The sequence below is a fragment of the Ursus arctos genome, unplaced genomic scaffold, assembly GCF_023065955.2.
Source record: "Ursus arctos isolate Adak ecotype North America unplaced genomic scaffold, UrsArc2.0 scaffold_24, whole genome shotgun sequence".
In the NCBI taxonomy this organism is placed as follows: Eukaryota; Metazoa; Chordata; class Mammalia; order Carnivora; family Ursidae; genus Ursus; species Ursus arctos.
Window position 1 is genome coordinate 31,120,723 of NW_026622919.1, and position 14,862 is coordinate 31,135,584.

The 14,862-nt window shown below is 42.7% G+C and overlaps 1 protein-coding gene across 1 annotated transcript; it reads left to right on the forward strand.

Moving 5' to 3' along the window:
* The first annotated feature begins 4,652 nt into the window (after positions 1 to 4,652).
* Positions 4,653 to 5,588, forward strand: LOC113250221 (olfactory receptor 4D1-like). The gene has a single exon (XM_026491568.2). It carries the CDS (start codon positions 4,653 to 4,655, stop codon positions 5,586 to 5,588), a length of 936 nt encoding a protein of 311 aa, XP_026347353.1.
* The last annotated feature ends 9,274 nt before the right edge of the window (positions 5,589 to 14,862 follow it).

Below are 14,862 nucleotides of genomic sequence, written 5' to 3' on the forward strand. Positions count from 1 at the left end.
AATCATTTTCTCAGTTCAGTTTTCCATGCCTGGGTCTTTAGCGTGAACACTCTCTTCCTGCCCTTCTGGTCTTCGGAATTCATTATGTTGGCTAGAGGATGCAGTGAAGAGATGAGGTTTGGTGGACGTTCTATAGGCCCATATGTGCCTTGACAGGGGAAATATACTAACTGAAACATATTAGTTTTCTCTTAGTGAAAGCTGAGTCTGAACCAGAACTTAAAATCCCCCACATGATAGTCAATGAAATATACAAGTCCTGTCCCCTTCCCCAGAGTCAGTGGAGGCCAATTGGATCCACGTGATTAAATTTTGAAAGGGACCGAAGCTCTAGAGTTGGTGGTTGGTTTGTTTTTTACCCCACGTCCCCTGTTTGTGGGAGATCTTCACACTGTATTGTTATCTGCCAGAGGCAGAAACTTAATTTGGCCAAGTGTAAACATGCACAATGAGAGAATTTAGACCAACCTGGAAATGTTGTGTAGATCAGGGAGGTCTACCAAATCAGGCTTTACAGCACATCAAGCTTATAAGGGCAGTCAATTCCAGTTGTTTTTTTTTTTTTTTAGTATGCCCATAATTTCATTATTTCTCCACTGACTCACTAACCCAATATTCCATCATTAGAACCAAGAGAACAAACCTTTCAAAGCTACATTCCCATTACAGAGTTCATCCCTTCCTAATACCTGCCCTCCTGTTCAATCCACACATCATCCAAACTTCTGTTTTTCCACTGCCTTATGGAGCTTCTTCGTTGTGTCAGACAGAGATAGGTACGAGAATCTAAAACTAAGAAGACTATGCCTTCCCTCATAAACTCAAATCTTGTAAGGAATATGTGTCCATTTGATAACCACTTGATAGTTACAATAAAATATATTTTTATATTTAAATGGCACCAATGCTCATTGCCATGCTTTTTTTTAATACAAATTTTTTTATTATGTTATGTTAGTCACCATACACTATAGCCTTAGTTTTTGATGTAGTGTTCCACAATTCATTATTTGCGTATAACACCCAGTGCTCCATGCAATATGTGCCCTCCTTAATACCCATCACTGGCGTATCTCAGTCCCCCACCCCCAACCCTCTGAAGCCCTCAGTTTGTTTCCCAGAGTCCATAGTTTTGAACACTTTCTCATAATGAGAAATTATAGGAATTTCTTGCAGTAACTCTTGTGTTAGAAGCAGTAATAATTCACATGTAAAAAACCCTAGTAGTTTGGGTCACCTGGGTGGCTCAGTTGGTTAAGAGCCCAACTCTTGATTTTGGCACAGGTCATGATCTCAGGGTAGTAAGATTGAGCCTCATCTGAGGTTCTGTCCTGAGTGTGGAGCATAATTGGGATTCTCTGTCCCTCTCCCTCTGATGATACCCCACTCACTCATCCTCCTTTCCCTCTCTCTCTATCTCTAATTTAAAAAAAGCTAGCATTTTATAGATAATGTGAGTAAACCTGGATATGGATGGTAAATCAAGTGGAGGGTCTGGGTGGTCAAATAAAGAATAAGATTTTTCATAAGTTTCCATTGTAGTATAGAAACATTTTCCTACCTATGAATTTCTCTAAATAGAGATCAATTAAGTGTAAATGTAGAGAGAAAAGGAGAAAAAGAAGAAGTGGGAGAAGGAGAAGAAGGAAGAAAGAAATCAAACCAGTTAGCTTGGTAATTCTAATGCACCCACCGGAGAAAGAACAGTCAGTGGTGCTGAATGTGTGGCCCAGAAAGAGGACCATCAGCATTATCTGAGAACTTGCTCCAAATGCAGATTCTTGGCCGTGTTGTTGACCAACTGAATGAGAAAGTCTGGGGCTGGGGACACACTACTCAGTCTTCACAACCTCCCAGGTGATTCTTTTTTTCTTTTTAAAAAATATTTTATATATTTATTTCAGAGAGAGAGAACAAATGATGGGGAGGGGCAGAGAGAGAGAGAGTGACAAGCAGACTCCCCACTGAGCAGGAAGCCTGATGCAGGGCTCGATCCCAGGGCCCAGAGATCATGACCTGAGCGAAAGGCAGACGCTCAACCAACAGAGCCACCCAGGAGCCCCCAGCTGATTCTTTAAATGGTAAGAATCACTGGTCTAACAAATGGGTTTGTCTAAAATTCCCAGAGTCTATTTCTTTAGAAAAGACTCTTGTCCTTTTAGATTGAGGTGTGGAAATTCCCAATCCTGCAAATCTCTAAAGTTTTCAACGTCCTTGGTACTTTGGCCCCTAAGGAAGCCTTCTCAATGATAAGTGTTTTTGAGACCTTTTAGAAACTTTTTAACAACTCCCATTGTTCCCTTTCCTCCAGAGGGAATGCGGAGGGTGGGGAATCAGCTCTGCTTCTAGAGCCGAGCCCAGTCCAAAAGTGTGTCCCTGAGGATATGCCCTCTTTCCCTAGGGTCACCCCTGCTGTCATAGGTGATGTGGTGACAGTGGCTGCAGGAAGGGGTTCTCCAAGATGATGTGAGACCTGAAGCCATTCTCCCATTCTGGGCTGGAGGAAGGTGAGACACCAAGGTTTTCTCCTCTGTAGAAAAATCAGCTGCAAGAAGGTCCCAGAAACACGTACCAGAACATGGAGAGAATAAACAAGTGACATAGACAGGATGGTAGTAAGTCTAAAGTGTGAGGAGAGTCTCGGGAAGGAGTTCAGGGCAAATATGATGTTGAAAACAGATGCCTCAGGTCGCATGTGAAAACCCAGGCTCTTAACAACCAAGCAGGGATGGAGGCTGCTGAGAGCAGAGCATGAGGAAATGCACCACAAAATCCCCACCTAGATGTGAAAACAAGGCCACAGAATTACCTTCTAATACATTAAGTTAGCAAACACGTGTGAAGCAACTGCTCAGTCAGTGTTGCTGTTCGAGGTGCTGGGGCTGTTACGTTACTGAATTCACAGTCTAGTTAAGAGGGACAAGAGAAGAAGCTGGAAAATGTTCTAATGGAGCTAGTTATAAAACCTTATTGGAACCCAGAGAAAGAAGGGATTAATTCTGCCTGGGAGAGATAGGGGGAGGAGCCACAGAGCAGGTGATATCCCAGCCTTGTAGGGTGAGAAGGTGGTAGGGGGCATTTCAGAACAGAACTCATTACCAAGGCTACCAAGGAAATAACCGAGCATATGGCACATGTGAGAAGCTACGAATTTCTTGAATGGCAATCGGTTCCAGGGTGACAGGGATACTGATTACAAAGGTAGGTGAAGGCTACGTTTTATAGCCTCGTGTGACATGCTGAGAGGGAGATGCAGGCACATAGGTAAGCATGTGCTTCACCCTGTATAAATCCACAAAGCAAGGTAAGCAGCTAAAGAGTTTGAGTCATAAGCCAGGGGCACTAGACAGTCACTGGACGATTCTAATGAGAGAGAAACCTGATCAGCTATGAGCTTAGAAAGGTCTCATTGACGGTCTTACAGAACCGGCCTGCAGTGGAAGTAAATGGAAGGCAAAGGATGAGATGAACCTGACCCTTAACCCATGATGGACCACAGTAGGCACGTGAGAGAGGATGGGACTGAGACAGGGCAGGAGGAGTGGGGAGGCCCCCCACCCCTAACCCGTCCCCTTCTATCTCTCCCCCTCCCCCTCCTTCTCCAGCTTTGCCCCATTCCCTCCTCCCCCACCACCTTCCCATTTCCCCTTAATTCACCTGCTCTCTTCCTCCCTCCTCCTTTCTCTTCCTCTCCCACCTTGCTTCCTTTGTCTGTTTCTAGGCTCTGGTTTCAACATCTTCCTTTGTCTTCTTCCCTTGTATCAGTAACATCTTCTAAAACTCTTGTTCCTTTCAGTAGGGCTCTCAGAGTCCCTGCCATGCAATATTCACCATCTATTTCTTAAACCAGAGTCTCTCTCTTGTGTGGCCTTTCTCTTGTCTCATAACACACTTCATATCTTTCCGGGCCTCTCCAGGTAAGTGGCTGCACCCCACAGCTCTTTGCCAGCTCAGCATCAACACCACCTGATTTTGGAGCATGGACCGTCTACCAAGATGGGCACTGTGGGGCACAAATAAAGATCCATGTGTCTGCCTCTGGCAGCTTTCAGTTAAATTGTGGAGGAAAAACATAGTCATAGGAAAGCCCATTAACACGAGGATGTGATACATGTCACATGAAAAATGATTGCTAGAAAAGTTTATTTGAGACTGGAAGAAGGGAAGATGTCTTAGAGGAGGAGAATACCCAGAAGTGATTGCCAGAGTGATTTATTTGCAGGCACTGTTCTAGAAACTTGATGTGTTATTTTATTTCATGCCTTAGACAATTCTATAAAGATGATGTGTTTATTCCTATCTTACAGGACTGGAAAGAGACTCAGAGAGATTAAGTAGCTTAATCAAGGTCTAATCTCAAGTAACCAGAAGCCCTGAATTTGACTGCTGGTGTGTTAGACTCCAACAGAGTGTTTGAAAGGCAGGTTGCATAACTCTCTGTATGGCTAAGATATCTTATGAATGTATATTGCAGCGCAGCTTGTCAACTGTCCACAGACAAGCCCATTAATAATCAGCCCCTGGTGATATGATCTGTACATGAGGATCCACCATCTGGACCTGGACAACTCAGTTTGAGCCCCGAGCACTAAAAGTGACTTCATGCATCTGTACCTATGATTCCCTTTCTTTAGGAGTACGGAGAAGATGCCATGGAGACAAAAAACTTCACGTGGGTATCAGAGTTTGTCTTTTTGGGGTTCTCAGAGACTCGAGAGCTCCAGCTTTTCCTGTTTCTGGTGTTCCTGTTTGTCTACACCACCACTGTCGTGGGAAACCTCCTCATCATGGCCACAGTGACCTCAGACACCCGGCTCCACACACCCATGTACTTTCTGCTCCGCAATCTGGCTGTCTTAGACCTCTGCTTCTCCTCTGTCACTGCCCCAAGGATGCTGGTAGACTTCCTCTCTGAGAAGAAGACCATCTCCTACGAAGGCTGTATGGCCCAGATCTTCTTCGTTCATCTTTTTGGTGGTGGGACCGTCTTCTTCCTTTCAGTGATGGCCTTTGACCGCTACATAGCCATCTCCCGGCCCCTCCACTATGTCACCATCATGAACACTCAGCTCTGTGGGGGGTTGGTGGTGGCCACTTGGGTAGGGGGATTTGTTTACTCCATTGTCCAGCTGGCTCTGATGCTCCCATTGCCTTACTGTGGCCCCAATGTCCTGGACAACTTCTACTGTGATGTCCCACAAGTGCTGAGACTCGCCTGCACTGACACCTCCCTCCTGGAGCTCCTCATGATCTCCAACAGTGGAATGCTGGTCCTCATCTGGTTCCTTCTCCTTCTGGTGTCTTACACGGTCATCCGGGTGATGCTGAGGTCCCACTCAGGGCAGGCAAGGAAGAAGGCAGCTTCCACCTGCACCACCCACATCATTGTGGTGTCTATGATCTTCATTCCTTGTATTTCTGTCTACTCCCGGCCTTTCAGCACCTTTTCCTTGGACAAGGCTTTATCCATCAGCTACACGGTTATGACCCCCATGCTCAACCCCATGATCTACACCCTGAGGAACCAGGAGATGCAGGCAGCCATGAAGAGATTACGTAAACGCCTCATGATATGTAACAGGGAGTGAACTTAAAATATCGTGACTAGGGGCACCTGGGTGGCTCAGTTAGTTTGGTGTCCAACTCTTGATATCACCTCAGGTCTTGGTCCCAGGGAATGAGTTTAAGCCCTGTCTGGAGGCTAATTAAAGAAATAGTCTTGATTTTAAATGACAATTTTTCCATCTGAACTTTGGTTTTCCATATGAAAAGTAAGGGAAATTCCTTATAGACTGTGACTTTTGACATTAAATCGATATTTCTATGTACCTACCCTTATGTTTGGTATTATGTTAGGCACTTTCTCACTTTTATTTTTTAAAGGTTTATTTATTTATTTGAGAGAGAGAGAGAGAGAGAGAGAGTACCTGGGGAAGGGGCTGAGAGAGATGGAGAAAGAGAATCTCAAGCCAGAGTCCCTGCTGAGCACCAAGTGTGATTTCAGGTCCTGAAGATCATGACCTGAGCTGAAATCAAAGGGCCAAATCCTCAAATGACTGAGCCACCCAAGTGCCCTAGCACTTTCTCACTTTTATCTCATCCTCATAAAATGGACAGTGGATGTATTATTATTATATTAAACATTTTAACAATGAGAGAACACAGGGAGAAGCAACTTGCTCAGTGGTAAACAGCACATGAGTGGCAGGGCTTGGCCAGGACTTGTTTCCTCCAAGTTTAGAGGCAAGGCTATGGGTGGGATGAGAAACTCAAGGCTGCCCACAAACACAAGGGAAAACCTGGAGAGTTCCTCAGCTGTGGATGAGTATCTGTGATGACTGGTGAACAATCTCATCTTAACTCTGGAATAATCACAATCTTTTCTGCTTCCTGCTTCTACTCTTCTTTCTTTATCTTTGGAGTTCTGTAACTTCATTCAGCTATGTCTTTGCATTCTCTGATGGTTGTCAATTTTCTTTTGCCCATTCAATCTATTGATTCTATTTGCAAATGACCAGAAATTCACTTACTTCTGGTTCAATTTTTTAAAAAGTTATCTTGAGTCCCTTTTTTAATTTATGAAAATTTTACTTTTATGTGATCCAGAATATCAACACTAAGGATGGTAGGAAGCATAGAAATGCTAAGTATAATCTATAGCATTGACCTAAAGGAGAGAAATGGGAGACATTTCCTCAGATGTATCTTACACATGATCATTCCACAACATGAGATACGTAATTTTGAACTGAATTTGTTGAGCAATACCCCCTTTTGATGAACACAGCTGTATCCATGAGAATTTTTTTAAATTTAAATATCCATGTGAATTTAAGACAAGCTTCTTATTGAAGCTTGCTATGTTTATGATGTAAATGTGACTCATATCTAAATATAATAACCCTATGGGGCATCTGGGTTTCTGTTTATTGAGTGTCTGACTCTGATTTCAGCTCAGGTCATGATCTCAGTGTGGTAAGATCAAGTCCCCAGTCGGCTCTGTGCTGGGAGAGGAGCCAGCTTAAGATTGTCTCTCTCCCTCTGTCCCTCCCTACCAACTCATGCTCTCTCTCTCTCGCTTTATCTCAATAAATTAAAAAATAAAAACAAATAAAAATTTATGAAACTGTAATGGATTGGTGCAATGTCTTTCATAAAAACTGTAGAGAAAAAGTTTAAAAGAAATTGTTCATAAAATGGCCTAAATTAAAAACATTCCCCATGTTCTGATGCTGCCTTAAATTGTATAGTGAGACACTAAGAGGATTCGCAGCAATGGCGCTCAACCCGGTCTCTAACTCCTGCAGGTTGTGCTCCTTTTGGACATCATTGACTCTCTGCTTCTTTAGCTATAAAACTTCCGTAATTGCTCAAAGTGTTGTGTGGGTCAATGGGGTAAATGGAAAAATTTCAGCACAGGACTTGGCATATAGTCTACATTCAGTTAATGTTAGTTCCTCCACCCGTTCCCATTTACAATTATTTTTTGACTTCTCATCAATACTTTTCCCTTAATTTTAATTCCAGTATAGTCAACTTACAGTGTTGAATTGTTTCAGGTGTACAATATAGTGATCCAACAATTCCATCTATTACTCAGTGCTCATCAAGGTGGGTGTCCTCTTAATCTCCTTCACCTATCTCACCCATCCCCCCGCCCACCTCCCCTCTGTTGGCTCTCTAGTTAAAAGTCTACTTTTTGGTTTGTCTCTCTTTTCCCTCTTTGTTCATTTGTTCAAATTCTACCTGTGAGTGAAATGATATGATATTTGTCTTTCACTTACTGATTTATATCACTTAGCATTATACTGTCTAGACCCATCCATGTTGTTGCAAACGGTAAGATTTCATTCTTTTATACGGCTGAATATAAACACCCTGAATATATACACACATATACATACCACACCTTCTTTATTCAGTCATTTGTTGATGGACACTTGGGCTGTGTCCATAATTTGGCTATTATAAATAATGCCTTAGTAAACATACGGGTGCATATCTTTTCATATTAGTGTTTTCCTAGTCTTTGGGTAAATGACCAGTAGAGTGATTACTAGGATTACTAGGAACTAGGATAGTTCTATTTTAATTTTTTGAGGAACCTTCATACTGTTTCCCACAGTGGTGCACCAGTTTGCATTCCCACCAAAGTGCACGAGGGCTCCATTTGTCCACATCTTCATTAGTACTTGTTGTTTCCTGTGTTTTTGATTTTAGCCATTCTGACAGCGTCAGGTGATATCTCATTGTGGTTTTGATTTGCATTTCCCTGATGACGAGTGATGTTGAGTGTCTTCATGGGTCTGTTGGCCATTGGAGAATGTCTTCTTTGGAGAAATGTGGGTTCATGTCTTCTGCCCATTTTTACATTGGATTATTTGTTTTTCTGCTGTTGAGTTGTAGAAGTTCCTTCTATCTTTTGGATACTAACCCTTTGTTGGATAGGTCATTTGCAAATATCTTCTCCCATTCAGTAGGTCATCTTTTAGTGTTGTTGATTGGTTCCTTCACTGTGCAGAAGCTTTTTATTTTGATGTAGACTCAACAGTTTATTTTTGTTTTTATTTCCCTTGCCTCAGGAGACATAGCTACAAAGATGTTGCATTGGCTGATGTCAGAGACATTGCTGCCTGTATCTCCTCTAGGATTTTATGGTTTCAGGTCTTACATTTAGGTTTTTAACCCATTTCAGGTTTGTTTTTGTATGTGGAGTAAGAAAGTGGTCTAGTGTCATTCTTTTGCATGTAGCTGTCCAGTTTTCCCAGCACCATTTGTTGAAGAGACTTTGTTTTCCCATTGGCTGTTCTTTCCTGCTTTGTCAAAGATTAAGTGACCATATAATTGTGGATTTAGTTCTGGGTTTTCTATTCTGTTCTATTGGTGTATGTGTCTAATTTTTGTGCCCGTACCATATTGTTTGATTACTTGAGCTTTGTAATATAAGTTGAAACCTTCCCACCAATACTTCCAAATTAAACCAAGATAGTCATCTGGTTCTTTAGGGTCTAAACAATCAGGTCAAGTCAAGTAATGCTCTTTTGTCATTTTGTTTATACAGGATTAGTGAAAACAGCTCTCTGAGAAGTTGCTGATGGAAGGCTGTAAATTATTTCAGGGATAGCAGATTAAAACAATTTTTTATTTGAGTGTAACTCTACTCAACTGATGCACATGGTACATGACTTCCAGGTGCACCTCATAGTGATTCACCTTCTCTATCTGGCATGCTCAGTGATCGTTTGATTCTGGCTCAGAGAATACTTCACATCTCAGCCTTATTAATCTGTAGAGCTTGCCATTCCAGTTGGATTTATTTTTTTAATTTAATTTAATTTAATTTTTTTAATGTAAATTTTGATGGTTCATTAGTTGCATATAACACCTGGTGTACCATGCAATATGTGCCCTCCTTACTACCCATCACCAGCCCATCCCATTCCCCCATCCCCCTCCCCTCTGAAGCCCTCAGTTTTTCCCTTTCTTCTCCTACCAATTCCAGTTGGATTTATAATCAAGTTCAGGGATGACTGAGGTGTGAGGAGGAAAAGACCTCAATCAACGTTGCCTAAGATGTTTACTTTACATTGGATCCATAAAAGGTGGTGTATCAGTCCGAGTTCCACCACAGCAACAGGACCAGTTGGATACATCTAACATATGCCTATTAAGAGATTTATTGCAAGGACTTGGCTTACATGATTGTGAGACTGATCTCCGGGGCCAGTAGAAATGCATAGGACAGGGGTCAGGAAAGGCAGGCAGGGACTCTGCATGAGCTGAAGCTACAGTAAAGAAGGTCACCTTCTTCAAGGAAACTTCGGTCCTGCCCTCAAGGCTTTTCAACTCATCGAATCAGGCACAACCAGCTTATCTAGGAACTTCTCTTCTACTTGAAATCTACTGATTATAGACAGCAATCACATCTGTGAAGTACCTTCACAGCAACACCTACATTAGTGTTTGATTGAGTAACTGGGAACTATAGGCTAGTCGAGTTGACATATAAAACTGACCATAGTAGTGGGAGAATTATTGATTATCAGCGATGTTGGGCACCCTCAAGGAGAATATAAATGAAGTTGCTTCTGGATGTATCCTGCCTACATTTAAGTTTGAAGTGGTAACAATAGCTAAGTCTGACAAATATTTATTTTCTTAGATATATAGCACATAGCAAAATAATTTTCTCAGTTCAGTTTTCCATGCCTGGGTCTTTAGCGTGAACACTCTCTTCCTGCCCTTCTGGTCTTCGGAATTCATTATGTTGGCTAGAGGATGCAGTGAAGAGATGAGGTTTGGTGGATGTTCTATAGGCCCATATGTGCCTTGACAGGGGAAATATACTAACTGAAACATATTAGTTTTCTCTTAGTGAAAGCTGAGTCTGAACCAGAACTTAAAATCCCCCACATGATAGTCAATGAAATATACAAGTCCTGTCCCCTTCCCCAGAGTCAATGGAGGCCAATTGGATCCACGTGATTAAATTTTGAAAGGGACCGAAGCTCTAGAGTTGGTGGTTGGTTTGTTTTTTACCCCACGTCCCCTGTTTGTGGGAGATCTTCACACTGTATTGTTATCTGCCAGAGGCAGAAACTTAATTTGGCCAAGTGTAAACATGCACAATGAGAGAATTTAGACCAACCTGGAAATGCTGTGTAGATCAGGGAGGTCTACCAAATCAGGCTTTACAGCACATCAAGCTTATAAGGGTAGTCAATTCCAGTTGTTTGTTTTTTTTTTTTTTAGTATGCCCATAATTTCATTATTTCTCCACTGACTCACTAACCCAATATTCCATCATTAGAACCAAGAGAACAAACCTTTCAAAGCTACATTCCCATTACAGAGTTCATCCCTTCCTAATACCTGCCCTCCTGTTCAATCCACACATCATCCAAACTTCTGTTTTTCCACTGCTTTATGGAGCTTCTTCGTTGTGTCAGACAGAGATAGGTACGAGAATCTAAAACTAAGAAGACTATGCCTTCCCTCATAAACTCAAATCTTGTAAGGAATATGTGTCCATTTGATAACCACTTGATAGTTACAATAAAATATATTTTTATATTTAAATGGCACCAATGCTCATTGCCATGCTTTTTTTTAATACAAATTTTTTATTATGTTATGTTAGTCACCATGCACTATAGCCTTAGTTTTTGATGTAGTGTTCCACAATTCATTATTTGCGTATAACACCCAGTGCTCCATGCAATATGTGCCCTCCTTAATACCCATCACTGGCCTATCCCAGTCCCCCACCCCCAACCCTCTGAAGCCCTCAGTTTGTTTCCCAGAGTCCATAGTTTTGAACACTTTCTCATAATGAGAAATTATAGGAATTTCTTGCAGTAACTCTTGTGTTAGAAGCAGTAATAATTCACATGTAAAAAACCCTAGTAGTTTGGGTCACCTGGGTGGCTCAGTTGGTTAAGAGCCCAACTCTTGATTTTGGCACAGGTCATGATCTCAGGGTAGTAAGATTGAGCCTCATCTGAGGTTCTGTCCTGAGTGTGGAGCATAATTGGGATTCTCTGTCCCTCTCCCTCTGATGATACCCCACTCACTCATCCTCCTTTCCCTCTCTCTCTATCTCTAATTTAAAAAAAGCTAGCATTTTATAGATAATGTGAGTAAACCTGGATATGGATGGTAAATCAAGTGGAGGGTCTGGGTGGTCAAATAAAGAATAAGATTTTTCATAAGTTTCCATTGTAGTATAGAAACATTTTCCTACCTATGAATTTCTCTAAATAGAGATCAATTAAGTGTAAATGTAGAGAGAAAAGGAGAAAAAGAAGAAGTAGGAGAAGGAGAAGAAGGAAGAAAGAAATCAAACCAGTTAGCTTGGTAATTCTAATGCACCCACCGGAGAAAGAACAGTCAGTGGTGCTGAATGTGTGGCCCAGAAAGAGGACCATCAGCATTATCTGAGAACTTGCTCCAAATGCAGATTCTTGGCCGTGTTGTTGACCAACTGAATGAGAAAGTCTGGGGCTGGGGACACACTACTCAGTCTTCACAACCTCCCAGGTGATTCTTTTTTTCTTTTTAAAAAATATTTTATATATTTATTTCAGAGAGAGAGAACAAATGATGGGGAGGGGCAGAGAGAGAGAGAGTGACAAGCAGACTCCCCACTGAGCAGGAAGCCTGATGCAGGGCTCGATCCCAGGGCCCAGAGATCATGACCTGAGCGAAAGGCAGACGCTCAACCAACAGAGCCACCCAGGAGCCCCCAGCTGATTCTTTAAATGGTAAGAATCACTGGTCTAACAAATGGGTTTGTCTAAAATTCCCAGAGTCTATTTCTTTAGAAAAGACTCTTGTCCTTTTAGATTGAGGTGTGGAAATCCCCAATCCTGCAAATCTCTAAAGTTTTCAACGTCCTTGGTACTTTGGCCCCTAAGGAAGCCTTCTCAATGATAAGTGTTTTTGAGACCTTTTAGAAACTTTTTAACAACTCCCATTGTTCCCTTTCCTCCAGAGGGAATGCGGAGGGTGGGGAATCAGCTCTGCTTCTAGAGCCGAGCCCAGTCCAAAAGTGTGTCCCTGAGGATATGCCCTCTTTCCCTAGGGTCACCCCTGCTGTCATAGGTGATGTGGTGACAGTGGCTGCAGGAAGGGGTTCTCCAAGATGATGTGAGACCTGAAGCCATTCTCCCATTCTGGGCTGGAGGAAGGTGAGACACCAAGGTTTTCTCCTCTGTAGAAAAATCAGCTGCAAGAAGGTCCCAGAAACACGTACCAGAACATGGAGAGAATAAACAAGTGACATAGACTGGATGGTAGTAAGTCTAAAGTGTGAGGAGAGTCTCGGGAAGGAGTTCAGGGCAAATATGATGCTGAAAACAGATGCCTCAGGTAGCATGTGAAAACCCAGGCTCTTAACAACCAAGCAGGGATGGAGGCTGCTGAGAGCAGAGCATGAGGAAATGCACCACAAAATCCCCACCTAGATGTGAAAACAAGGCCACAGAATTACCTTCTAATACATTAAGTTAGCAAACACGTGTGAAGCAACTGCTCAGTCAGTGTTGCTGTTCGAGGTGCTGGGGCTGTTACGTTACTGAATTCACAGTCTAGTTAAGAGGGACAAGAGAAGAAGCTGGAAAATGCTCTAATGGAGCTAGTTATAAAACCTTATTGGAACCCAGAGAAAGAAGGGATTAATTCTGTCTGGGAGAGATAGGGGGAGGAGCCACAGAGCAGGTGATATCCCAGCCTTGTAGGGTGAGAAGGTGGTGGGGGCATTTCAGAACAGAACTCATTACCAAGGCTACCAAGGAAATAACCGAGCATATGGCACATGTGAGAAGCTACGAATTTCTTGAATGGCAATCGGTTCCCGAGTGACAGGGATACTGATTACAAAGGTAGGTGAAGGCTACGTTTTATAGCCTCGTGTGACATGCTGAGAGGGAGATGCAGGCACATAGGTAAGCATGTGCTTCACCCTGTATAAATCCACAAAGCAAGGTAGGCAGCTTCAAAGAGTTTGAGTCATAAGCCAGGGGCACTAGACAGTCACTGGATGATTCTAATGAGAGAGAAACCTGATCAGCTATGAGCTTAGAAAGGTCTCATTGACGGTCTTACAGAACTGGCCTGCAGTGGAAGTAAATGGAAGGCAAAGGATGAGATGAACCTGACCCTTAACCCATGATGGACCACAGTAGGCACGTGAGAGAGGATGGGACTGAGACAGGGCAGGAGGAGTGGGGAGGCCCCCCACCCCTAACCCATCCCCTTCTATCTCTCCCCCTCCACCTCCTTCTCCAGCTTTGCCCCATTCCCTCCTCCCCCACCACCTTCCCATTTCCCCTTCATTCACCTGCTCTCTTCCTCCCTCCCCCTTTCTCTTCCTCTCCCACCTTGCTTCCTTTGTCTGCTTCTAGGCTCTGGTTTCAACATCTTCCTTTGTCTTCTTCCCTTGTATCAGTAACATCTTCTAAACCTCTTGTTCCTTTCAGTAGAGCTCTCAGAGTCCCTGCCATGCAATATTCACCATCTATTTCTTAAACCAGAGTCTCTCTCTTGTGTGGCCTTTCTCTTGTCTCATAACACACTTCATATCTTTCCGGGCCTCTCCAGGTAAGTGGCTGCACCCCACAGCTCTTTGCCAGCTCAGCATCAACACCACATGATTTTGGAGCATGGACCGTCCACCAAGATGGGCACTGTGGGGCACAAATAAAGATCCATGTGTCTGCCTCTGGCAGCTTTCAGTTAAATTGTGGAGGAAAAACATAGTCATAGGAAAGCCCATTAACACGAGGATGTGATACATGTCACATGAAAAATGATTGCTAGAAAAGTTTATTTGAGACTGGAAGAAGGGAAGATGTCTTAGAGGAGGAGAATACCCAGAAGAAGTGATTGCCAGAGTGATTTATTTGCAGGCACTGTTCTAGGAACTTGATGTGTTATTTTATTTCATGCCTTAGACAATTCTATAAAGAAGATGTGTTTATTCCTATCTTACAGGACTGGAAAGAGACTCAGAGAGATTAAGTAGCTTAATCAAGGTCTAATCTCAAGTAACCAGAAGCCCTGAATTTGACTGCTGGTGTGTTGGACTCCAACTGTTTCCCCAAACTGGATCACACGGAATCTTTGAAAAGGCAGGTTACATATGTCTCTGTATGGCTTTAAGATATCTTGTGAATGTATATTACAGCACCAACTTGTCAACTGTCCAGAGACAAGTCCAATTAATCAGCACCTGGTAGTATGGTCTGCACATGAGGATCCACCATCTGGACCTGGACAACTCAGTTTGAGCCCGAGCACTAAAAGTGACTTCATGCATCTGTACCTATGATTCCCTTTCTTTAGGAGTACGGAGAAGATGCC